Source organism: Larus michahellis, chromosome 4 (genome assembly GCF_964199755.1).
Source record: "Larus michahellis chromosome 4, bLarMic1.1, whole genome shotgun sequence".
In the NCBI taxonomy this organism is placed as follows: domain Eukaryota; kingdom Metazoa; phylum Chordata; class Aves; order Charadriiformes; family Laridae; genus Larus; species Larus michahellis.
The window spans coordinates 33,741,990-33,769,147 of record NC_133899.1 but is presented as its reverse complement, the minus strand read 5'-3'; the positions used below and the strand labels follow the sequence as shown (position 1 = coordinate 33,769,147).

The 27,158-nt window shown below is 40.6% G+C and overlaps 2 protein-coding genes across 2 annotated transcripts in view; one reads left to right on the top strand and one right to left on the bottom strand.

Moving 5' to 3' along the window:
* The window catches only part of KLC1 (kinesin light chain 1), a 48,357-nt gene extending 46,364 nt beyond the window's left edge, over window positions 1-1,993 (top strand). The window contains exon 16 of the mRNA XM_074583868.1: window positions 657-1,993. Within this exon, the coding sequence (XP_074439969.1) occupies window positions 657-722 (66 nt within the window). The 3' untranslated portion in view covers window positions 723-1,993. The remainder of the gene's footprint in view (window positions 1-656) is intronic.
* Window positions 1,994-7,993: 6,000 nt separating this feature from the next.
* Window positions 7,994-26,360, bottom strand: XRCC3 (X-ray repair cross complementing 3). The gene is made up of 8 exons (XM_074583872.1): window positions 25,670-26,360; window positions 24,814-24,896; window positions 24,311-24,448; window positions 23,171-23,383; window positions 17,254-17,408; window positions 14,758-14,970; window positions 9,938-9,984; window positions 7,994-8,958 (listed from the first exon to the last, which is right to left on the bottom strand). Exons 2-8 carry the CDS (start codon window positions 24,866-24,868, stop codon window positions 8,736-8,738), a joined length of 1,044 nt encoding a protein of 347 aa, XP_074439973.1. The 5' UTR covers window positions 24,869-24,896; window positions 25,670-26,360; the 3' UTR covers window positions 7,994-8,735.
* Between the last annotated feature and the right edge of the window lie 798 nt (window positions 26,361-27,158).

Below are 27,158 nucleotides of genomic sequence, written 5' to 3'. Positions count from 1 at the left end.
GTAAGAAAGCCCAAACTGTATGGCTCTCATCTCACTGTTGAGTGGCATAAAGGTGTCTTAACTGTATTATCTCTAATGAACACACTGCAGAGTTTTCTGTGGTGTGAAATGTATGCAAAATTTTGCTTACGGTGAACTTCAGCAAAAAAAAAAACCAAACAAACAACACAGGGTAAAGCATAATTCCTTGCAGCAACAGCACCCAGGCAAACGTCATGCCCTGGGCGCCTCTAAACTGGATCCTTAGTATATAATTGATGTGACTTGCAGAACAGTAATTTGGTGTTTGTGCGTACACTGCCATATTAAAATTAGTTCTCACTTCTTGTGAGCTTTTCTAGTTCTCCCACTACAGACACTCTTGGCAGTTCCCATAGGTGGGCTCTTGCATTTCTGCTGAGATTTGGGTGAGGATTGTAAAGGCTGCATACAGACATCAGTAGATCTTTTCAGTTTTGCGAGTTGAAAGTTGGGGAAAAAGGTGTTTATTTGAATACAGAAGAGTGTCTCCCTATCCAGCATGAACAAGGCTGGTTCTCCATAGTTCCTTGTATTTGTTTGTTCCTGTTTGTTACAACTAGTAATGTTGTTTATTTGCTTGAACTGTCTGGACATCTGCTTAATTTATTTGTTTGTTTGTTCTCCCCTTCACACAGGAACGAAATAATTGTCTGACAGACTCAAGAGCTCTGAGTGTCAGTCATACTGATTTGGCGCATTGAGATTCTTGGACAGAAGCTAGCTAATATTCCTGGGTGAATAAAGAAGCACTGAGACCTTCAAAGCTTTGGTTCCTCATCATTATGTGTAGGAACACCTAGTTTAGATTTTATTGGGTTTTTTTTCCAATAGACTGCTGGTTTTACTTTTCTAAATAGGAACGATTTTAAACACAGCATTAGTGGGTATTTTCTTCTAAAGGAAAACTATATAGATATATATTGCTCATTGCACTGCTCCCATTCATGCTACTTACGTTGATTTCTTTAATAGATCTGAATATTACAGCAGCCAAAAAAGTGTAAAAATACAAACATATTTAAAGCATACCAAAATGCAAAGATGTTTGAAAATGCTGGCAAAATTAAACGTGTAGCAGTAAATATATACAGTGCTGGAATGAGAAAAGGATAAATTCATGTGCATTACTGTATAAATTCAAATTGAGCATACTGTATCGGTGGGGCTTTCCTTTGCACCACGGATTATTGTCATGTTAGAAACCTTAGCTGGCAAAACAGCACTTGGACACGGCCTACTTAACCACTAGATTGAGCTATTAAATGTTACAGAAGAGATGGTTGGGGTTACGTTACATAACGATAGCGTGAGTAGCGGTACCCGTGGCCATAACTTTGATACTTGTTGATAGAAGTCTTAGGGCACAATAATGGATGGAGATAGGATGGTTCACATTGATCAGGAGGAATGGAAAATGTTTTGACCGTTACCTTGTGTGGTCGACGAATACTGAAGTTTTGGACTGCAACTGTCCCAGAGCAGCAGCTGTTGTTGCTCTTAGGGAAACATCAAGCCTCAGGTTGACTTTCTTGCTTGTCCACTGGAGTTCACAATCCCATTCTCTGTTTGCTGAAAGTGCTCCAGCCTTTCCTGACGCTGATCCCAAATCCTGCCTTTCTCCGGCATAGCTGCTGACAGCAGAAGCAGGCAACTGCGCGCTGGGCTGTTCTGCTGCGGAGGAGCTGCTGTGCAAAGGACCACTCGCATCTGAAGGGCCCCAGCGGAAGCACTTGATGGCCATAAGTGGCAAGCAACGTGTTTGCCCACACGTCCCTGTTAAATCTACTTACGGTTAATACGTATGCTGTCTGTATACAGGACTGCTGCTGGAACTAAGTATGTATGTTTTAAGTATTTTATAGACACTAGTATTTTCCTTTTGCTTTTCTGTAAAGCTTGTAATTTTGTTCATGTTTTGTAAAAATTCATGTGAAGTTGGATAAGAAAGTAAAAAAAAACAACGTGTGTGTACAAATGTATCTGTGGTCATAGTTGTGAGCTGAAAATGCCGAACGAAATTAACTTTGGGAAAAGCTGGAATATTCATTCAAGGTTAGCACCGACTGAAGGAGGTAAAACATAGGGATGTAAGCAAGTTTTAGTATTGGAACAGGCTGTGAAGAGTCATTAGAATTAGTACTTGGTAGAAGTATTTGACTGGCTTTGCATCTGGTTTTAGGTTGTGCTACAATACCTGATGCGAGAAGCTGTGTGTGTAATGCACTTGACTATGTTTACCAGGAGGTACCGTGTTAGCATCTCTTTAAAGGAAGCTGCGTATGGTGTACCTGCTGTAAGGACGGTTTAGAAACGGTGGGATACAATGCTGCTAATATGTAGGAGTTCTAGCACAGAGTAAGTAGTGCAATTCATTAATGAACTCGAGCAAGAACAAGTTGTTGCTCAGTTGTCTTAACAATATGTACTTATATAATGTAGACTCTTGAGTTTTAATCTTTTTATTAAGAGCTTTTTATATAAAAATATACATAATATATATACTTTTTTTTTTTTCCCTAAAGCAAAATGTGCTGTGTGCACCCATTGGTGAATTCGGTTCTCTGCACAAAGCCACCCGGGCTCGCTTTGCACAAAGAACTGCACATCAGGTTGCTGAGCTGGGTGGGTGCTGATGTCCAGACGGGGGGAGGATGGCAGCAGAGCCCTGCCACAGCCGGTGTGTCACCAAACAGCCTGCGATGGTGTCAGCCATCCCTCTGGCCGTGCCCGTGAGAAACTCCTGCTGCAAACACCCCTCACAGTCAACCTGTTTCACGCCAGCACGATGCCACTGCTGCAGGAGTGGCTCAATGGGCCGGGTGACACACGGCTCTGCAGGGCTCAGTGTTTCACTCAGAGGCCGTTACAAAAGTCTGACTTCCAAAAACCACCCACAAAACTATTTAGACACAGAACTGATTTTGGTAATAAGGAATTATTTAACAGAAATTGAAGTATGTGTTTTCTACATTCATCTTTCAACTTTGAAGGAAAATTACTTTTGCTGCCTCTTAAAAAAAAAAAAAAAAAAACCTTCTGTAAATAGCAATAAAATATTTAACCATGTCAAATCACAGTGTACATTAAGTTTTAAAATGCAAGATCATGGTATGGTGATAGCGAGGGAACTTTCTCGTTTAGGATTGTACTGTTGGTGGCGTTACTAGTACTGTGCTTTTACATGTTTTAAGCCTTTATATAGTATTTTAAAGCATGCTGGAAGACTAAATCGTTGAGCTGCTTATTAAACAATTCTTACATTTAAAAGGTTAATTATTTTTTTTTCAGAGAAGAAACAAACTTCACGACTCCTCTAATCCATAAATGATAGACAGGTCCTTACGGTTATGAGCCACTGAGCTGTTCGCAGTTTACAGTCAGGCTTCTTATTGCATCATGAATTAATTACTGTCAGGACACGGTTTGTATACATTTAAATTTCAGGTGTCCTTCTCATTTGGCTCTTATGAAAGGTTTTCTTTCTGAATTTCCTCTGTTTGGGTTGTAGCTAACAGTCTGCATAAAGTATAAAACCAAAATACCCAAGTGTGTAATTCTTGGATATCTTCAGCACTGAACTAAATCAACAGCTCTGATGGAACAGAAAACTAGAAGAGACCTTCAGAATTGCCAGACATCTTGTTAGGAAAACCGCAGCCTCGGTAGTGCTATTTGGGTTTTAATTTAGCATGTTTGTCCTTGCCCAGAACTGTGAGGTTGAACTTCGTTAACAACCTAATAAGGGCTCCAGATTAGGCCAGTTCCTCGGGACTCTCCTACAAACAGTGGCTACTTCTGGGGTACAGAGCCAGCACGGGTCGCACATAGGATGAATCGCAGGTTGAATTGTTACTGAAAGATGCCTGTTGCCCTTCTGTCTTCTCTGGTTTTGCACTAGTCTTTAGGAATATTGGCAATATTTGTTCTTGAGTTTAGATCTTCTTATTGTAAAACGCAACTGGTTCATAATTTGCTCCTCTTTTAGAGGAATAACTGATCTATTGCTGTGATGTTTGTGCTTGCAGTACTGCAGCGATGGAAACAATGCAAAAACAATTGGACACATTATCTACAGTTGTACCTTTTCTTAAAACAAACAACACACCCCATGCCCTCCTGAATGGTAGTAAATTAAAATGGTTTTAAACTTGAGAAGTATTTGTGCTTAAATTGTACCATTTGAATCCAGTAATTTTGAAAATGGTGTGGTTCTGTTGTAAATATATAGTAAAAGGGGCGTGCAGTGCTTCGTTCAAAGTGTGTTTACAATACTTGATGAGTTCAAGTTACTTTAGATTTTATTATGCAGGTCATGTATTTTGTCTGAAAGCTGCTAAGAGAATTGCATTTTTTGGTAATGTTAGCCTGTACTGAGAGAATAAATGTTAAAAGACGTGATGCTGTGAAGTTTACAATTTCCTTGTAGCAACTTTACATTGTCACAGACTTATAGAAGTATTGGTATAAACATTGGTTTGTTGGGTTTTTTTCCAGTACTTTAGCATTGAGGGGAATCTTGAACATCTACATTTGATTATTCCCTCCCAAACCATTGGCAATAGTCTCAGTACACTGAATAGTCAAGGGCAGTAGTTTAAAAAGAAAAAAAAAAAAGCCCAGAAGAACAAAGCAAGCAGCAAAACAGAGTGCCACCTTCTGACAGAGGTCAAAAGATCCGCGCTGTTGTGAAGATGCTTATGTTCATTGTGAAGTTGCAAAACTGTTCTTTAGTTACGGCTGCTTTTAAATAGGAAGTATTTGGAGAACTGTGGTTGGAAGTTCATTTAATGCTCCAGCTCCGTCAGAAGCAGCATCCAGCTGCTCTGACGGTTGTGCTGGCACACGCAGTTGAGAGAGACACTAAAAATTGCATACAGCATGGAACGAGCATAGTGAAGGCATTTTTCAAAGCAGGTCAGTCCTTAGGCTCCCTATATTTATACTCGAGTCCCAGTTCAAGCATGGGAAGTTATTGCGTCTTCAGTTTTAAATTATGTAGTAGAAGCATGAGACAGTAGCGGTGGTAGGTTACAGTATAATTAAGTCAGACGAGTTCCATGCAGTCAGAAATGGTATCTTCTGTTTTCTAGGGCCTGGTTTTAAAAAAAAAAAAAAAAAAAACCAACCAAAACCCAACAACAGCAAAACCAGAAAACTATTTGTAATGTCAATGTATCCTTTTTGAGGAGAACTTCCCCCCCCTTGCCCTGCCCTCATATGTGGATTTCATGTTTGAATTTTTTTTTAAAAAAAAAAATAAATCTTTGAGGATTGGCTTTAAAATGCTGTGTTTTGATCTCCGTGTGTAGTTCCTGCTTGTCACAGCTATGGATGAAATCCTGCTCAGAGGTCACCTGTTTGTCTTACCCCATAAAACTCTGTTGAAAATAAACTTCCACAAATGTTACTTGTAGCAAATAGCAGTAAGTCACTGTGATTTCATCAAGAAACTCGTAATGAGATTGTTTAGAGTGTTTTACTACATGTTTTGTTCACAGATCATTTGTGTAAATTCCTTATCTTTACCAAGCACAAATTAATTTGGTTCTGCTTTTCCAAAGCAATGTTTCCAGAACCCCCTGTGAGCTTTCTGCTGAAAAAGGCCTCTTCAAATACATCACAGATCTGGAGATTAATCTGAAACTGTTTAAAAGTTTCGCAAGTGACATTTAACCTTTTTTTTGCGAAGCGTAGAAAAATATTTAACTGTGGTCTTACTGGATAAAGATGATATACTTAATACATTCTAGAATGTAAATCTTTGTAAAATTTACTTCAACGTTTTCCTGTATAGAAACAAATCTCAGCTGTCAAATCCAAAGATGAATAAAACTGTATAAAGGGAAGGTTCTTCAATTGCATTTATTGAAACTTAAGCATGTTTCAACACTTCTGACACAAGGCTTCAAAAAGGGCAGATGCTTTGCTCAGTCTTCGTGAGGGTTTGCACCCCCAAGGCTCTACTACCATCAGATGAACAACGTTCCAGATTTCTGCCTGTGGCTGTAAGTAACTAAAGAAGGGGTGGAAACGGCAGATAAGGATTCAGCTGCTGCGAGTGGCTGACTGTTGACTGTAGGCTGGGGGGGATCAGTTGCATTGTAGAGGTTGAGCGTTTGTGTGTGAGGATGCACTAGGAAAGGGCCCGTAACATACTCTGCCTCAGATTTTAGCCTCCGGCTGGGGAGGTAAGTAACAACCAACATGGGCAGTGACACTCAGGTAAGATTTTATTTGAATTTGCTGGTAAAGTGCTTTTCGTCAAGTAAACTAGAACTCTTTAACATGTCTGTCTCAGTCCTGCAAGCAGTCAGGTTGCAAAAAAGCTATCAAAATAACTACAAGACACAGCCTTGAGATGTGTACCTGCGTGTTCTGAACGCAGCTCACAGTGAGGCAACCTCCTGGGACCGGAGCCTGGGCTTTAATGAGAATTGTAAATGAATGTCAGGGTAGGGATTGACCGAGTCCCATTAATCGGCTACATCCATCTGTGGCTTTTTTATTTTTTTTAAATCAAATCAGTACAGTAGGATGAGCAATAGATTGGCTAAAGTTCCTGTCCCAGATACACAGGCCAGCAACGGAAGAGAATAACTTGAGTGTTGCCTGTCCTGCAGTTGTTTATCTTAATTAAAATTGTTAAGGAGGAGGCATGGACCTTAAGGATTTGAAGACTGAGGTAGCCGTGCCCCTGAGCTACAGCAAGCTCCCTTTTTCCTTAGAGTACACAAAGACTTCTAAGCTTCATCCTTGCGTTTTATTAAAAAAAAAAAAAAGGTCATTTTCAAATACAGAGAAATAAAGACATTTTAGAAAAGACTTAGAGGCAATTTGTTACACTATTTGCACAAGGTCCCCTTAGATGACTGAATGGATCTCGGAAGGCGCTGAAACCAACTCCTCCTCCTTTCTGCTTGCGTAGAGTTCCCCTCCTTCAGCTCCAAGGCCTGACTGGGCCTGTTCTCAAGAACTTCCCTACGGCAGTCACGCAGTCCCTGTCTTCCTGGGTCTCTTTTCCTTGCATCATGCTCAATTGTCCTCGGAGAATTCTGCCAGAGCGCTCCAGCTGACCCAGCGCAGAGCTAGACAAAGCTGTGCCTTTCTGCTACCCACCTGCGTGCTTCCACGAGAGAGGGTGGCTGCTGTGTCCTTAGAGAGCGTTAGCAGGGGCGAGGGGAAAGGCAGAGAAGGCTCTTTCACTAATACAGTGAACCCAAAGAACATGGAAGGTGTCTGGACTTGCCTCTTACCACTGATCATCGTTCCTCTCAACTTGTATTTAGGGAAGAGATTTTATTGTTTAGACTACGGAGAACAAATGCTCTCGTTTGCCAGAAGAAAGAATTGAGCAATGTAACTATGCAGAAAAACATAAGACTTCTTGTTTGGGCAACCTGAGGAAGAGGCGAAAAAGGGGGAAATCTGAAAGCTTAACAACTAGGCGATGCAAGTAAGTACCATGCCCTGCTAAAAGCAGTCACGTAACATAGCCAAATAAGGCCTGGGGCCTTTGGAAAATGTGCCTGAGAAACTTCATCTAGCTTGCTTTCACACCGAGTGCAGCAAAAAAACGACTAGAGAAAGCAGATGTCATAGCAGTAATCTGAGAACAAAAAAAAAAAAAAAAATGTGCTGAATAGTGCAAAGATGGAAAGAAAAACATGTAAAAGCTTTTAACAACAAACACCTGAGAAGAGCAATAGCTCCATGGATGGATGAAAACAGCTAAAGGTGCCCTTCAGAAGCACAATGCAGGTAAGATCCTAGCGGTAAGGACAGCAGGTACCTGACGGAGCACTCCAGAAGCTGATGAACGCTGTTCAGAGCCAGCAAAACTCAGAGCTGAGCAGAGTAGCAGGAAGAACATGAACAGACCCCTTGCTCTGAACCAACCTGGTGACGGCTTCAGAGACGGGCAAACACAAGGAGGGGTTGGGGGCATGTGGTTTCTTGTTTTGTTTTTTTAAATGGAAGAGGCTAAAGAGGCTTTTGCTATGAGGGGAAAGACTGGAAAGCAGGAAAAGAACCATTTCACAAAAAGTTGTAGAAGTTCTTTGAAGCTAGATATGCCCATATAGTACAAAAGCAGTACAATTCTAAGCCTTACAGGAAGATGTTAAAAATCAAGTGTCTCTCTAGTGTCTTGGGGTTTTGGGTTTTTTTGAATCCTAATATTACTAACAAGTGGTTTTAAAACAGGATAGCTGCTTTGTGACAAAGCTGCTTTGTGTTATTTTTGACGTTCTACAGATAGAGGAATGGCTCTACTTAATGGCAGCATGGGGCCCAGAAACATCATCAGGCAATATTAACTGGCTGAATTTGAGTCCCTTTGGGTCTAGAAACAGAGAACGTACACCATTGCAGTAAATGCTGTTTCTAGATTAGCATGCTATTAAAAAAAAAATCAGAAATCAGGTCTCCCCTACCATGGGGATTTCCACATCACGCTTCATTTTGTGGCCTCCACCTCTCCACAGCTTTACTCTCCTGCAGAAAACTTATCTCATGAGGAAAAGCTGATGAACATACATCCAAGCATAAACAGATCTTCTTTCACAACGTAGACAAGGCTTAATGTATTGTCTTACCACCATTTATGTATTTCAGCATCTAGAAGAATTTAATTTTACTAGTAATTCTAGAAAAAAAATTTAAGCAAAGTAGTTTTGATACATTTTTGGAGCAGGACGCTTTACTATGCAGAGGATTTATTTTATTCCTTTTACACCTTCCAATTTTACTGTATAGTAGCAAAAGGATGGAGGGAGATGGGGAGCAAAAATTACTTCTAAAGTCCTCACACTTCCAGTGTGGTGTGATGCAACTCCAGTTGATTGTTCCGGTTGTGATACGCGGCTGACCATCAGTCTCATTAGCAGTTGGTTTGCCCAGGTTATTCCAAGTGCTGGAGAGACTCTGTTACCCACTGCACTATAAAGACAGCATTACAGATTTCTGCATGTATTAATTTAATATGAAATATCTTGATTTCTGTTATAAAAAAAAAATTACATTGAAGATCTATAGAAACATTTCTTCCAAAGACAGAGATTAGAGGGTATACTTACAGAACTAGACACTGGGTTCTCTCTATAGCAAGGTGATAGTAGGAAGAGAAGTGCTTTTATACAATATAAATCTTCCAACTGCAGCCATGGTGAATACCTGCCTCTATCTTGACGGGTCCCCTCTTGTGACAGGAAAATAGCAATGGGAAAATTTTTATATGTTTAAGTATTTGAAGTGTGTAACTGTTGGTCCTGGATGGCATTCAAAGGTATATTTCTAAATGTTGAGTAGATAAACACCCCTATGTATTACTTCTGACCTAAAGTTTAAGGGCTCTTTTTTTTTCCTGGAAAAAGTGCAACCTCTCCAGTAAAAGAATTACAAGATAACCGGGGGGGGGGTGGGAATTGAATCTTGCCCTTGTTTTCTGTCAGTTATTGAATTTGGAGAACGTAATAATTAAGATTATCTTTAGGATTCAAACACAATGTTAGTATTTTGGTGTCAAAAGATACTAATTTTTTTTCTTAAGCAACTAACAAAACCAACCCATAAGGTTTGGTTGCTATATTTTTTCTAAATGGATGGCAAATGCACTCAGTTATACGAGAGACAAGAGGAGATGCAAAAATACCCTTGTGTAAGCAAGTGCACCAGCCATTAACTCCAGAGAATTTTCCCCCTAACTTGCTGATTAGGGAGTACCACATAAGATAGGTGATGGTTTCTTCCACTTTACAGCCTGTTAGTTACTGCTGATCTGCAGCAAATCCAGCATTGCTGGGTAAATGCGCTACTGCTCTTCATACGCTCTGGTAGTTTATACTGGAGTTATAAAAACATGTAGTGGTTAAATGCTGCTGTGTTTGACACCCATACATTGCTGTTGTGGATGACTTACCTACAACTGCACTGAGCAGCTTCCGACTCGCTCACTGCATCCGTCACCTAAAGCAGAAAAAAACAACATTGAAGTTGACCTGTAGTTATGAATTTGTCTTCAGGAAGCAGAAGGGCAGGAAGCCAAGAAAATCCAAGGTATTGGATCACATATTAAGGCAAGTTAGAAAACATGTATTATTTCAAGGCAAACAAGAAGGGAGTTGTGAAATACTATCTGAGTTTATAGTGCCACAACTATTTACCTAGCTACAGCTTATATGTATTTAACTACGACTAGATGCTTAATTTGTTAAAAAAGAAAAAAGGCCAACAGAAAACCACACCCACCCACCCACTGTTCCAATGCTGTACCTGTAGATAAAAGGTACTGAAGCCCAAATCTCCAAAAGGTGTCCTGTTCTCACAGTGATTTCACTACCTTTGAAGGCCTGCTTAATGAGCAGTTTGCCTTCGACTACAACTTAGAACAATCCACACCTCTTGACTCCCTCAGTTGTCTTTTAACGTCAGGATTCTTCCACAGGAGCTCTTCATAAAGTACAACAAATTAAGTTATAGGTACTTCTCTAAATATAATGTACAGAAGGGATTATGTTACAGCTATAATCTTCCTCAGTGTTATTATATTCACAGTTTATTTCTGTAACTACTGACTTGATGTAATGAATCCCCTTCCATTAGAACACAGTCTTGAAGGACCCTTTGTTAGCAAGTGGTCAGACTGTTGTCGTTCAGTGTCAGACTGTGACCTCATCATTGTGAGCCAGCACCAACCTAAGGCTCCCGTCATGGGAAGGCCGATCTAAGAACCTCTCTTAATTCACTCTTTTCCTTTTCATGCTGAACTGTTCTAAGGTAGAGACTGGATAAATCTAGATTTGTCTTATCCTTAAATCAGATCATCTTTTGCCTTCTGGATGGGTCCTCAAAACCCCCAGGAAAGAGGCAACTCCCTTGGTTGGCTTCATAGCATATAAATGCTGAAACACACAAACCTTTGCTTAACAAAGAGCAAAATCCAAACCGTGCTTCCTGAGGAGAACAAACTGTCTTTACCAATACCAAAAACCAGCAAGTGATTACAGGAAATCTCAGTTTTCCTTAAAAGCTAGCTGAGCCTAGGAAAGATTATGTAGGAAAAAGTTGGTTAAAAAATTAAGAGTGACTTGAGGCTGAAATTTAAATCCTACTGAATCTTAATGGGAATTTTCCTGAAAATAAAAGCACTGTGCATGGCTGAAAGCTCTTCAAATTACTGCTATGTACAAATTCCAATACACTCCCTTCCAGTTATGGTAGTAAATGTAAGGTTTTTACACACTGCCCATTCTGCAGTCCCAGAAGTCCTCCTAGAGAACAGAAACAAATCAAACAAACAACAGTTGACTTGACATTTCTAGAACCTCTTATTTCCCAATATAAAATTCTTCTTGTTTGTGACTTCTCAAGTTAACTCTTCTCCCTACCCCTTGTTTTCTGCTGTGAGAAGGAAACCTCAGGGCTGAATACTTCTTCATTTGATGGCAGGGCCTTCCGCAAAGGAAGTTTCCCAACAGTGGCCCGTCTGCACATTTACTTACCCCTTTCTCAGGCCACTTTCCAAGTGTGAATGCTTCATCTCCAGCATTCATACGCTCTTTTGATTTGTGATTAGACTAAAAGCACTGCCATGCCGCTTCTATAGCATACTAGTATTGTCTTGTCTAATTTTCTCAAAAGAATATTCTCTTTGACTAGTATCATCGTGGCCTTTTCTTGATTGAGCCCGAGTCAGCTTGCGTGCATTCTAATGCTTTAGTAACCTCAGCAGTTACACAAAAATGCTGAGCTACACAAAAATGCAGTAAAGTCCCTGGTCTTTCACTTTCTCCTGTATATATAGAATATAACTGCGCATGCAGAGTTCCCAGAGCAATCCTGCTGGCGATGACATTTGAAGATGATAGCATTAAGAACGAACTCTGTTAACTTCAGTTTGATGCATTGTGCAGTTGCTATATCTATTTTTCATTAGCTTTAGTGGACAACCTTTGAGAACATTAACAGACAATAAAAGCTTAAATTATATTCTTGAACTTTGAGAAGTTAAAGTTTACTAGTTTAAAATATACCAGTTAAAGGAAACTTCAGTTTCCATCAGTCATTAATACTCAGTTGATAGTGTTAAATACAACATCGTGATGTTACAGTAGGGGTCTGCTACAGGCCACCTGACCAGCAGAGCCAAGCAGATGAGGCTCTCCATAGGCAGGTAGAAGTGGCTTCACGTTCACAGGCCCTGGTCCTCGTGGGGGATTTCAACCACCCTGACATCTGCTGGAGGGACAACACAGCAAGGCACCAGCAATCCAGGATGTTCCTGGAATGCATTGATGACAACTTCCTCCTCCAAATGGTAGAGGAACCAACAAGAAAAGGTGCTATGCTGGACCTCGTTCTCGAAAACAGGGAAGGGCTGGTGACCAATGTGAGGCTCAGGGATAACCTTGGCTGCAGTGACCATGAAGCAATAGAATTTAAGATCCTCAGGGCAACTAGGGGGATATATTCCAAGCTTACGACCCTGGACTTTAGGCACGCAGACTTTGATCGCTTCAGGGATCTGTTGGCCAAAGTGCCATGGGACAAAGCTCTAGAGGGAAGGGGGGCCCAGGACAGCTGGTCAGTATTCAAGGATCACCTTCTCCGTGTCCAGGAGCAAACTATACTGACAAAGAGGAAGGCAGGAAGAATGCTAGGAGACCTGCCTGGATGAACAGGGAGCTCCTGGACACACTGTCACACAAAAAAAATCTTTACAAGGAGTGGAAGAAAGGACAGCTAGAATGGCGGGCATATAAGGAAGCTGTCCGAGCAGCAAGAGACCTGGTGAGAAAAGCTAAAGCTCAGTTAGAATTACATCTAGCCAAGGAGATCAAGGGAAACAGCAAAAATTTCTGTAGGTACATTAATGGTAAGAAGACAACTAGGGAGGGTGTGGGCCCCCTCAGAAAGGAAACGGGAGAGCTGGTGACAAGTGATATGGAGAAGGCCGAGGTTCTCAGCGACTTCTTTTCCTCAGTCTTCACTGGCAAGGGCTCCAGCCACACTCCCAGAGTCACAGAAGACAATGGCAGGGGTTGGACAGAACCGCCCATCATAAGTGAAGATCAGGTTTGTGACCATCTGATGAACCTGAAAGTGAACAAGTCCATGGGACCTGATGGGATACACCCACAGGTACTGAAGGAACTGGCGGATGAGGTTGCTAAACCGCTCTCCATTATATTCCAAAAGTCATGGCAGTCTGGTGAAGTCCCCACTGACTGGAAAATGGGAAACATAATCCCCATTTTCAAAAAGGGAAAGAAGGATGAACAAGGGAACTATAGGCCAGTCAGTCTCACCTCCGTGCCTGGTAAGATTATGGAGCAGATCCTCCTGGAGGCACTGATGAGGCAGAAGAATAACGAAGAGGTGATTGGGTACAATCAACACAGCTTCACCACGGGCAAGTCGTGCCTGACAAACCTGGCAGCCTTCCATGAGAAGGTCACAACATCAATAGACAAGGGGAGAGCAACTGACGTCATTTACCTGGACCTGAGCAAAGCCTTTGACACTGTCCCGCATGACATCCTGGTCTCCAAGCTGATAAAATATGGGTTTGATGGACTGACAATTCAGTGGATAAAGAACTGGCTTGACAGCCGCACCCAAAGAGTGGCTGTCAATGGGTCCATGTCCACGTGGAGGCCAGTGACAAGTGGAGTCCCTCAAGGATCAGTACTGGGACCAGTCTTGTTTAACATCTTTGTCAGCGACATGGACAGTGGCATAGAGTGCACCCTCAGCAAGTTTGCTGATGACATCAAGCTGTGTGGGGCAGTTGACACACTGGAGGGAAGGGATGCCATCCAGAGGGACCTTGACAGGCTGGAGAGGTGGGCCCATGCCAACCTTATGAGGTTCAACAAGACCAAGTGCAAGGTCCTCCATCTGGGTCGGGGCAATCCCAAGCACCGATATAGGCTGGGCAGCGACTGGCTTGAGAGCAGCCCTGAAGAAAAGGCCTTGGGGGTGCTGGTGGACGAGAGGCTCAACGTGAGCTGTCAGTGTGCACTAGCAGCCCAGAAAGCCAATCGTATCCTGGGCTGCATCAGGAGAAGCATGGCCAGCAGGTCGAGGGAGGGGATTCTCCCCCTCTGCTCCACTCTCATGAGACCCCACCTGGAGTACTGCATCCAGTTCTGGAGCCCCTACTACAAGAGAGATATGGACGTGCTGGAACACATCCAGAGAAGGGCCACGAGGATGATCAGAGGGCTGGAGCACCTCTCCTATGAGGACAGACTGAGAGAGTTGGGGTTGTTCCGTCTGGAGAAAAGAAGGCTCCGAGGAGACCTTACAGTGGCCTACTAGTATCTTAAGGGGGCCTACAAGAAAGCTGGTGAGGGACTTTTTAGGATGTCGGGTAATGGTAGGACCAGAGGAATGGATTAAAACTAGAGATGGGAGAATTCAGACTGGATGTTAGGAAGAAGTTCTTCACCATGAGGCTGGTGAGACACTGGAACAGGTTGCCCAGAGAGGTGGTGGAAGACCCATCCCTGGAAGTTTTTAAGGCCAGGCTGGACGGGGCTCTGAGCAACGTGATGTAGTGGGAGATGTCCCTGCCCATGGCAGGGGGGTTGGAACTAGATGATCTTTAAGGTTCCTTCCAACCCTAACAATTCTATGATTCTATGAACATCAAGAAATCTGCATACACAGATTTGCCGCACCCCAGCCATTTATTAAATGGTCCCTATAAAACAAGAAGCAATTTTGATGTCATACCTGATTAATGCACATTATTGGAGTCCTGAATCTGGTGCTTAAACTGTGAAGCTGTGCTCCAAACGTCTGCAAATACCGAGCCTTCAGAACAGAATCTGAAACTCCAAATTCGCATCGAAACAAAGCAGCAATAGAGTCTATGACCACCAACCGCACCATACCTCTGGCGAGCAGTAGGGAAATCCTCTTAGTAATGCAGTTGTGAAAGGTATCCTACCACAAAATACAAACAGCCAGCATTAAAACAGTTCAAATAACTCTATTTGTAAAATCAGGATAGTAACTACAGATATCATCGCTGAAACACAAGCTGATGGAGTTTCTAGAGTGAGTTTGTGGATCTTTAAGTCTCACTAGTAACCATTTTTCACAACTGTCTTGTGGTTTTACCTTAGGAAAAAAACCATAAAGAGACGATGTACAGTTATCTGCAGCTCTGACTTAAATCAATTATGTACTGCCATTTCAAAGTCTCAAGAATGCAATACCACAATCCTAAACCATTCCTACTTTGCAGGAGCGGTTCTCACTGAAACACTGAGGACTTGAGACTAGCATTAAATATTCAAAATAGAAGTTAGAGACCACGCTGCTGTTCCACTAATGACGTATTAACAGTAAAATACATAGTTGCTACATCAAATTCGTACCAATCAAGAGCCTTAACTTGAGTAGCTGCAACTTATATCCTCCCTATTACAAGTTTTACTAATTGAATATTTTGAAATTACCAAACATTTAAATCGCAGGAAGTTTAACTGATAAATAATTTGTAGGGTGCAACTTCTATCACATAAGAATAATAGTATTAGTCAGATGAAAGGTCCTTGTAGCCCAGTAGCTTGTCTTGAACAGTGTGGTCTATGGCAGCGGAGTAGAAAGGAGAACAAGGTCATGGTGACACTCTCAGCGTCTGGCCCCCAGCAATTTCAATGTTGGCAAAAAAAGCAATAATGCGAGAGTCGCAGTTCTGATTGTGCCACTCTTTACATCTAAGTAGAGGCTCACAGCTAAGAGCTTACATGCATCCAAAATTGCATATAACATGCTCCAGCATTCCACAGCTGTAAAACTATGCTGTAATTCTCAAGTCTGAATTACAGTAAAATCTATTCTAAAAAATGAGCTGATTTTTACAAAACAAATAATATAATATCAAAGGCTTTTTTTGTTGTTTTTTTTTGGTGGGTTTTTTGGTGGTTTTTTTTGGGTTTTTTTTTTTTTTTAACTGAGGGGAAAAAATTACTCCAAAGACTATACGACTGCTTTCCGTTCTGGAAAATGGATTTATTTTTTTTTTGTTTCACTTACTGGTGTATCTACAGGAACCTATGTTGCATTTCAAACACTTCAGTGTTTGTATGTGGTCCTGGTTGTACAAGACTCATTCTTTTCAACTGAATACACGAACAACTGGATTGTTCAGAATGAAGGAAGTAAAAAAAATTTTTGATGTGAAAGAAAATACAGAACATAACTGTGATTTGGGTTTCTACTTCAGTCACTATAATCTGCCTATCTCTATATAGCGATTCATTCTATATATACGGATACACACACACACAAACTGAATCTATACATAGCAATATATGAATTGTAATAATCTATTGTACAGTTGCTGGACTTATCAGTGAGTGTAGCGTTTTACTTTTAAGGGTATTTTAGAGAGATGCACATACTACTATAGGGTGATTCTCACCTTTTTACAATAACATACTCTGTGGCTTCCAGAAACTACAATTAGAACTTTAATTAATATTTCCAAATGAAAGGGACATAGAAAAAGTAGCTTAGCTGCTGCCTGGACCACGCAGTGAACAAGTGGCAAGCACACTGATGTAAAAGATCTTCTTACATGTGCAAACTACGATTAAAAACCCCCAACAATTGGAATGATTTAACAAGTGTGACTTTCAAGCCTTGGAGAACTTCTGACGTTCTACCAAGAAAAAGCATATTCATGGCTACTTTTATGCTGTGCCATTACCAATTCCAGGCATCATTTTTTGTATCCTTTCCTCCCATCTGCTTAAATGACAGTTTAACAACTCTGGTATTACTCAGGATATGCACAACCTTTTGCATATATATTTATATCCCATCTCCAAATTCAATGAAGATCTCCCTAGGAGCTGCAGTAAAACAAGTAGCAGTTAAGTCTACCACATTTTAATAAACATAATGACTTAGAAAAATCCACTACATGATTCAGTCTAAAAAATATTAATACTTATCTTTTAATATCTTTCATAATAGTAGACTGTAATAGACAGTTCTCTAGCAGCAAATTGCAGAGATTAAGTAGTATTCATTACAGTATTAAGAAGTATTCATAACAGATCCTAGTTCACTTTTAGCCTTTTGAAAGATCTCCTGGACCAAAAAAACCACCGTGGTTACTGGATTATATATAATATAATATATATAATATAATACAAATAATATAATAAAAGACAGTGTAATAATTATGCATTCTTAATTTGTGCTACTACTTACTAGGTCTGCCGCATGCTCAACAAAAATACTGTTTCCAAATTTGATCTTCTGTATGATTTCAGCTGGAACATCTGCACGCAGCTTATGTTGTTGATCTATGAGTTGCTGCAAACGTTTACTTGGGAATGCATCTTCTGTACAAATGTAGACAGCTCCTAGAATCAAGGAAACCACCTCTATTATTACAACGGGGCTCTTACACATGCAGTTTTCTTAACAGCACAAAACCAAAATAATGCAGGCTGCACTCAACAGCTAGGCATATGTACCTGGAAATTTGTGTTACTTTTTTTTTTTTTGCAGACACACTGAATCAATGACGAAAAACAAAAAACCCACTCCTATGACTTTCCTGTAGTTGCCAGGTCCTTTTTTTTGGTGCCTGCTGAAATAATTGGATTTTTGTACTCTCCACTAGGTGACACTCGTTTTGCACAGCTGTGGAACACCTGACTGCCTAACTTGGGTGATTACTGGCATCCTTAACTTGGCCAACCCACAGAGCGATACTGCATAGTCTGCCTGGTTTTGGTCACAAATCCACAACATAGTTTTTTCATATACTATGAAAAAAATTAATCCCAGCCAAAATCAGTACAACTAGTTATTTTGACTAATTTCACTCACTGTTTTCAAGTTTTTTGTTTTTAAATTTACATATGGGGGGTACTTATTGCCACAGTTTGTAAGCCAGTTTAAACAGGATCACTCATCCAATCTCAGCCCAATTAACTCTTCCCGAAAATGGCACATTAGATAAAAAGCATTATACTTCAATCACATTACTGTGAGCAACGTCTATATATTTTTACTGTGGTTTCTTGTTAACAAGTATGCTCTACTGCAGAGAAAATTAACCATACACATCAAATATGTTGGGGTAAAAAAAAAAATAAAGAAAATACATGCAATATTTTCTATATTAAAAAAATTGTTACTGTTATTGCAGAACTAGCCAGAATTATCAGCTAATGCTTATAGGGTTATATCTAAGGATTAAGTCCACTCACTAAAGTGGCTGAAGCTGCTAACAGAGCTTGGCAGCTGATGTGCTTGGCAACGAGACATCCTGAGCATTTCCACCCCAATGGTCCACCCCTACGCTGGCTCTCCAGGGAGTGGAAAGTCCCATTTCCAGATGCAACTTCCAAATCCTCTATATATGCCACTGAAAAAAATATGAAACTATATCCAATAGCAGAAACTGAAAGATCTCAAGACTGGATCAAGTAAAAATTAATGGTTACTTTATCAATGAAAATATTTTTCTGATGGACACCTGTATAACACAGGGTATTGAATGCTGAGAATCTTGTACATAAGACAAAGATGAGCCTAAGCCTGATTTTCTTTAGGACTAAACATGCATCTTCAGCTTAACTCCCCAACCCCACCATAAATTCTATTATTTCATACATGAAACATTTTTTAAAATTAAATTATTTTTCCAATACACAATCTTATTTTTAAATATTCAGCTTTCAGGTAAAGCAAAATAAATTAACCCATGCACACTAATTAAAAAACTTATCTTTGACAGGTGAGAATTAAAGATGTTCTTCAATTATTAACACATGGAAAAATACTTTATCATGATCCACTCCTTCCACAGGAGGTACTGAAACGTTCCCACAATTTCTATTTCCATTCTACCTAATAACTGGTTCATATTATACTTCAGCTCCTTTTTACTTTCCTTGGCCTGGCAGCCAAAAACATTTCTCACTAGACTATTCAGTCTCCACTCTCAATTCCCCAGTGTCATTATGTATATACTTAGGTCAGAGGGAACTGAGGGTTGTTAGCAGTTTATACCATTTGACAGTGAATAAGGACGACAACAAGGCATTAGTAATCCGAGCAGTCATAATCTGATCATGATTCCTGAACATATAAAAAACTAAGAAGTTGAACCATTAATATTTTCCTGTACTTTTCCCACTATTTTTTCTAGCATTTGGGCAGATGGAATTATAAATTTTAAACTGCAGGCGTAAATGTTGTCTTTGTCAATTACAACTGAAGTCATACACAATACCTGTAGACACAAATGAGCCCATATACAAATTTCCACCAGCAAAGAAGGAAAATAAAAAAAGAGAAAATGAGTCCACAGTTACTTGAATCCATTAAATTTACAGTGACACCAGCAGCTTGGTGAATACTATCTGAATTTGTACAAAGCTCAGGCAAGGAAAACACAGTAGACTATTAATTATATCCCTTAACTGCTTAAGGCTTTTTAAACAGCTGATTATTAAACAGTTAACTAGGTGAACCTTGACTAGGTGAACTTTCTTGACTATTTCCCTAGGTTAATTTCTCCTAATTGGGCTAAATTTTCATATCACTCTCCAACTCGACAGTGACAACCGAGTATCAAATAGGCAGGTGAGTATCTTTGCTAAGGGCAGTTCATGCATTCCTGATCAGATTTTCACTTTCACGATTTCTAGAGAGACGGTAAGTCAAGAAAAATTTCCAATCACAAATCTGGCATTATGTGCATCTAGCACCAATACTCACTCAGATAAGCCAATTATGTCTTGCAACACTTATGCCACAAAACTGAAAATCATTATGGTGCAAATTCAAACCCAAGTAAACAAAGAAATAAGAGAACCCTACCATGATATGCAGCTTCCTTAAGCCCACGTGGTTTCTGAATTTCATGCTAACAAAAGCTATGTTAACTTGTGTTAGCATAGCAACTTCACAGTTCCTTAAATAAAACATTCTGGGCTTCTCAACTACCATTCTTATTCACAGATGATTGCCATTGGCACAACATTGCCCAATCCTGAAAGACAGGGATTTCTTTACCATGAATATTGGCTTACAGAGAAATTATTTGCTTTCTGAAAAAATGGATCTGCTTTAAGCAGTATGTCCCTTGTGCTCTCCTTGGTTTACTTAAAAAGGATGGAATGTTCATTTCTTGAGACCTCATGGTTGTTGTTTTTTCAAATGCAGATTTGCATTTCTAGATACACCAGTGCTCCATTGATTAGATAACTGTATTTCGATCAAGAGTTATTGCAACACTGAAGACATTTCAAAACAGAAAACCTGAGAAACTTGCTGAAAAAAATACATTTTTCCAAAATTAACTTATCTGGAGAAAAATAAATGTTATTTGCAGATAATTTCAAAACAGTGATAGGAACAAACACAAGGTAAAAGCAGAAGAGTATAAAACAATCAAGCAATCTTACTGTATTACAAACATATACGCAATTGTGGCCCAGTTTCACATTGATACCTGATGAACAAGTAAATCGAGGCAAACAAAATAATCTCACAGCTATTATACCCATAGGCAAAAAAGAGCAGCTGGAGAAGCAAAGATCTGGTCCCCTCTGCTCCGCTGGTCCAGCAACCTAGATTTAAAATTCCTGGTACACACTGTCCTTTTCATAAAAATAATTACAGCAATTTTAAAGTTCAAGTGAATGTATTTATTCATGTTACTTTTTAAAATTATTTTTTGTTAATTATGAGGCAAAAGCACTTAATATTCATATATCTTTAAAGATAAGTGAATCATCAGAACCTAAATAAGAAGAGGAGACTAGCACAACACAAACAGAAAAGCCCACGGTGTCTTGTGATTTACAGTTTATGAGGAAGCTGTCGGCACTAACAGCAAGTGGGGAGTCAGGGTAGTTACCAGTTTTGAGAAAGAAGCTAAGAAACACTCTTAAGCAGTCAGTCATTGCTAGTGATCTTATAAGCATCTTTCCTCACAGGCCCACAAAAACTAAAGAGAAAACAGCTATTTCATCAAATCGCAGTGCTTTAATCCTAGTTAGTTAGGCTGATAAAAGTGGTATACTGGTTGTTGACCAAAAAACATCACAAAACTGAAAGAAAAAACAAAACAAAACAAAACAAAAACACTAACGCACCCCCCCCCCCCAAGAAGAATGAATTTTGAGTCCTACGGACATATCTGTTGTGCACCAAACCAGCACGTTACCAAGAATCAGCAGCAAACTTTTTTCTCTAATTCAGAATTCTAATATGGAAATATATTTGTCACATTATATTAATGTATTACTTATGAATATGGGCATATAAAATAAATTCAGCCAACATGCAATTGACCATAACTGACATTCTTAGAATGGCAGAAGGATAACCTTGAGGCAAAGAATGTCCCAATTTCTTTGTTTGCTGCCAGCCTCCTAGCATCGTAAACAAGATTTGCACTAAGTCAAACGAAGTAAATACACAATAAATCTATGCTGTCTCAAGAAATGTATTTCAGCATCACCAAAGAGAAGTTTCTAGCCCTAGAAAAAACACCCCCCCCAAAAAAAACCACCTACAAAATAAACAACCCACCATAATTTTAAATCATTAGCAATGTTTTAGCACTGAGGTTAATCTTCTATTGGTAGTGCTAGAGTTCTGTGATAGTTACTAAGCATTGCTGTTCTCCTCAAGTTTCCTAAAGAATGAAACTCCTCATAACATAAGCTTTTAATTGCTGTGTTTCTTGTAAGAGACTCAACACAACCTGTATTTATAGACTGCAGAGAAATCAAGTTTAATTTTCTAAGTGCTATGCAAACAGTATCTGCTGCTATGACTGTACGCAGTCTAACATATGGCAAGACACCACACAGAGTACAGAACTGCAGGAATTAGGATTGATCCACTCCCTTAGATCTCCAACTCCAGTAGAAGGACATTTCCGCCTTCTATACCTTCAAGATTCTTAAAAGTTCTGTGTTCTCAACCCTTCAGAAACCCTCTGGTTCTCTCACAGGAGCATTGATATGATGGCCATTCTATCCCAACTTCCATGAAACACTTAAGAGTGGGTAGATGGGGACCACAGACACGACAAAGCAATCACAACGGCACCAAGTGCTAGGTGCATAAGAAACTAAAACAATCTTCAAACACAAGTAATGAAAAGACTTGACATTTTGTAGCCCTACAAGGAAGACTGTAGTCTGGTACAAGAGACAGGGCTGCCATACAAAATATATTTGCTTCTGCTGTGATTAATGACGTAACTTAAAGCAAAGTAACGTAAGGCTAATTACAGCCCTTTAAGCAAGATCTTCATTGGGACATTCCACGATTTTTCCACATGGGTGGATATAGTACAAGAAATAAATTAAGTTTCCCCACAACAAACCACTGAGCTGCCAAATTAAACCCAGCACTACATGGAAGGAAGAGCAAGATCACAGCCAAAACACACCTAAGGCAGACTACCAGGAGACTGAATTCTCAGAAGTGACATGGGTTTCCTCCCTTGCTACGGGAGTATAGAATACTAAAAAGAATAAATTAGGAGTTAGAGTAATGTGACAGACAGTTAAGAAACCATACTCAAATCAAAGAATAAACCTGTGTACTTTGGCAGGTAAAATGCCTGGAAAAATCCCAGGCACAAAACAATGTTAACTTTCTTCAATTATATTTCCACCAATTTTACTCTGAAAATCACTATAATCACTGTTATCAAACCAAATATTCTTTGAAATTTGAAACCCCTAAATAGGGAATATATACCATATACCCAAGATGTTTGTGGAAAATTATGTCACAAGCTGTTTTGCTGTGGTTGTCACCTGAGGACTCAGTAAGTAATTACAACAGCAGTGCTTTTCATATCTTGTTTGAAAGTGTGTCTGGTTTAACCCACAGCAGCAAGCAGGTAAACAGCAGCCAACAGTAATTTTGTATTAGATTATGTTGTGATGCAGGGCACATGCACAGCATGCTTTTCTCTGTATGAAGATGCATTAGTAACTAACTGCCTTACTGCTAATGCTGTTGCAGAAGGGCAAGACGTGCACTGAATACATGCACCTACTTCAGTGCACCGATGATGTTCTTAAAGACAGTATATTCTCTCAAATGACAAATTAATCAATATTTACATTTCAGTACTTACCAGACTCTAATCCACCGTATTTGTAAGGATACTGCACACAAAGGCACAGTTGTAAACTAATCTGAGTCTTCCCAGCAGAACTTTCCCCAGCCATTTCTGTGATTCCCACTAAAGGAATGCCACCTTTTAACAAGCTATCTAGTACTGAACATCCTAGGCTTAGCTTCTGGCGTTGGGAGGTGAGATGATCTTTATCTTGGTAGAGCTGAAGTGCTGCAGGGTTTTGGATTTTTTTAAATGATTAAAAAGAAAAAGAAGAAAAAAGAAAGGAGCATCATTTAGTATCTTTCTAAAACACAACGATACAAAATACAGACTGTATATCAGGTTTATATCTACATGCATTTATATCTACATTTATATGCTTTCCAATTATGGATTTTTCCAATTCAGCTTGGTCTTCCCCACCTCCCTTTCCCCACAGGGCCTACTAACTGATTGCCTGTTCAAAAATTGAAAGATTACACCGAGCCCTTTCCTCCTTTCCAATGATTTTTCCTTTCTCTGCCTCTAAGGAGTCTCTACGGAAAGCTACACCCTGGGAAAATATGACCAGCAAGGCTCAAGCACAGCAATTATTGAAATGGAAAGCTATAGCAGACTATGAAACAGTGTACCAGGCACCTGGCCAAGGCCTGAAGATATATGCAAATCACAAGAAAATAAATTCTGAGTACAGAGCTGCCACAAAGCATTTGTACAGGATTAACTATTAGGTTTGGAGCTATTAGTTGACATAAACATCTAATTCCAAACCAAGCCTCAGTTTATATAGTTTAGAATATATAAATTTTTCAAATAGTCTTAGTCCAAAAGGGAGAGGGATTTTTTCCGCCCCCCTGTAATCCGGTTTTCCAAACTGGAGAATCATTTTGTACTGTTTCAAGCAGGCTTGATCCTGAAGAACGACACCCATCCCTGTCCTTCTGCCTTCAAGGTCTCAGGGGAGCTGTCCTTAGGCTAGTTAAATAACTCACTACAGCACCTCACAACTAAACTAAAAAATTCACAACTAAAACACTTGCCTTTTCACGTTCAGAATCACATTACTGTGTCAATGACGAACCGAAACCTTATTTTATCCCAGTGACTGTATTTTAAGATTTAAACAGAACAGTTTTTTGGTATTGACTATATTACCTGTAAGCATACTATTTCTCCTCAGCATGTGAGAGACTGTTTTCAGTAAGCATTGTATATCTGCACTGGATAGTTTCATCAATCTTTGCAGGTCTGCTCCAGAAAGATTTAAAATCTCTTTTATTGATTTTATGTCAGCTGAAATTAGAAGAATTTTTGTAAATACTTTTGGCTAGATTACAGTCTTATGCACAAAAGAAAAGTTTCTCCCACTTTCTACTACTCATTTACTTGAAGTTTACCTGAACTGCATTCTTGTGAGCAAGGCAGGCAACATTTACTTTGAATGTATCAACACATGCTATAAAATTGTTTGGTAAATTATTATTGGAGCATGGGAAAAACCCATCCCTTCTAATTATTCAAAAAACTTGCTTATGAAATAATTACAATTCTAAAATGTTACTGTACATCTACAGGCTTACACCCACAAACGCACAATTATGTAAAGGAAGACACAATGGTGACAGATCTATTGGCTAGACATCATCAAATTAAGTTACCTTTCTTAAGGGCAGCAATTACTTTAGGGTTCAAGTCAAACTGGTCCCAGTCCATTTCCTGATACAGCACTGGAGTGAATTATCTGTTATTAAAGGGACTTTTATCAGATATATATGCAACAAAAAAAATAAGAACCATTCAACATGAAAAGTTTGTAGAAATCTTCTTTTGTACTTTTAACAGTATATTTATCAGTTATCGTAGAAAAACAATGATTCAGCACATTGGCAGAAGTCTTCTCAGATGGCTGTTTACATATAACCTATGAAAGCGTTCAACTAATAATACTGCAGAATTACTAGTAATTTTAATTGCTTGTAATTCCGCATAGTGCTTTTGCTCTGGATTGAAGTTCGCACACACATTGGACAGTTATTTCTATCCTGACACTCTTTACACAAGCTTTTCATTTTTAAATAGAAAAGAAAAAGGTCTCACATATGTGCAATTTGGAATGATCCAGTACTATTCATACATTGGATAATCAAATGTATTTTGATTAGCTATAAGCAAATTTAATATTAAAATATGAAAATCACTTTATCAATATTAAACACTCTTTTTAATACTTTGAAACACAATAGCTTAGCACTATAGCTGCCCAGAAGGAGTACTGTGAGGTTTGTTACTATTAGTTGGATGATCTTTATGAAGGATTCCAGTGGACACATAAGAGTTATAGAAGAATATATGACTTAACGAACAACCCCCTTTTTAACGTGTGGGGGTGGGGGGTGTGGGGAAGAGGTTGCCATGGGTCCTGACAACAGAACAAACACAGGTGAAGAAACAGGCATTTTTAGGCAACGCTTATTTAAAGCAACATTCTGACAAGTGCTGTAAGTCGAAACTTACTGAAATCAATCATGATGATGACAACCTTTGACTGGAAGGACTCCAGGCCGCTCCGTACATCCCGCTCACACGCAGCCGCTCCATCGCGGCCCCTGCCCGAGGCACCAGGAAGAGGGGGAGACCACCGGGAGCCAGGTACTGGAAGGCCAGGCGTGTCCCAGGGGCACACTCCTACCGATAGAGCCGGCCCTGCTGAGGCGGGGAGTGGAGCGGCCGAGCCCGCCCCGTCGCAGCACCAGCCTGGCGACCCCCGGCCCTGACAAGAGCCGCCTCACAAGCCCTTCGGCGCGGCCCGGCGGAGGGACACATTCGCACACCTCCGTCACCTCCGCTACGAACCCCCCGCCAGAGCCGCCGCATAAGGCCGTAGCCAATCGGGGAGCAGCTTGCCAGTCGCGGGCCAATCAAAACTCCTCAAAGCGCCCGCTCCGGAAAGGCAGCCAATGGCAGGGCGCGGCTCAACGAGTGGGCGAGGCGATATCCGCTCGGATAAGAATCCCTTCCGCGGGGCAGGGAGTGGTGCAGTGTTCGCCGGTGGCGCGAGCGGCTCGGTGGGCCCTTCAGGGCCGTGGCCAGGTGAACCCACCTGCTGACTGGCTACCACGCTCCCTCCAACGCGGAATACGGAGGCGTAACTGATTTCCGGGTTGCGGGGCTGGCCGTTGCCGTTGCGCATGCGCCGCCAGCGCCCGAAGTAGCGGGGAAGGACCAACATGCCGGCCTTCAGCCCCTGTCGGCACGGGATTGGCTGGGAAGTCCGGAGCCAGCGTTCTATTGGGCGTCTGGAGCGGGTGGGCGGGGACTGGCGGGTCGAGGCTTCGGTTTGGGGCTGGAAGGGCCTCCGGGACCGTCTTATTCCACCCCCTGCCCGGTACAGGACACCTGCCGCCAGACCCGTCTGCCCAAAGCTCCATCCAGCCTGGGCCTGAGCACCTCCAGGGATGGGGCATCCGCAGCCTCTATGGGCAGCTTGTTCCTGTTGCCTCACCACCCTCACAGTAAAGAATTCTTCCTAATTTCTAATCTAAATTTACCCTCTTCCACTTGGAAGCCATTACCCCTCATCCTATCGTTGTAAAAAGTCCCCCCCCATCTTTCCTGTGAGCCCCTTTCAGATACCGGAAGGGCCTCTAAGGTCTCCCTGGAGCCTCCTCCAGGCTGAACAACCCCAGCTCTCTCAGCCTGTCCTCAGAGCACAGGTGCTCCAGCCCTCTCATCATCTTTATATATATCATAGAATCATAGAATTGTTGAGGTTGGAAGGGACCTTTAAGATCATCGAGTCCAACCTTTAGCCTACCCTGACAAGAGCCACTTCTAAACCATGTCCCTCAGTGCCCCATCTACCCTTTTTTTAAACACCTCCAGAGATGGTGAATCCACCACCTCCCTGGGCAGCCTATTCCAATGTTTAATAACCCTTTCAGTGAAAAAATGTCTCCTAATATCTAATCTAAACCTCCCCTGACGTAACTTGAACCCGTTTCCC

Bases quoted from the DNA above. Each gene is read 5' to 3' on its own strand.
- XRCC3 (XM_074583872.1), bottom strand. From the start codon at position 24,868: ATGGACTGGGACCAGTTTGACTTGAACCCTAAAGTAATTGCTGCCCTT. The intron at 24,449-24,813 runs GTAACTTAATTT...TTCTAATTTCAG, and splicing joins AATTGCTGCCCTTAAGAAAG to CTGACATAAAATCAATAAAA. The intron at 14,971-17,253 runs GTAAGTAGTAGC...ATTTTGTGGTAG, and splicing joins TTGAGCATGCGGCAGACCTA to GATACCTTTCACAACTGCAT.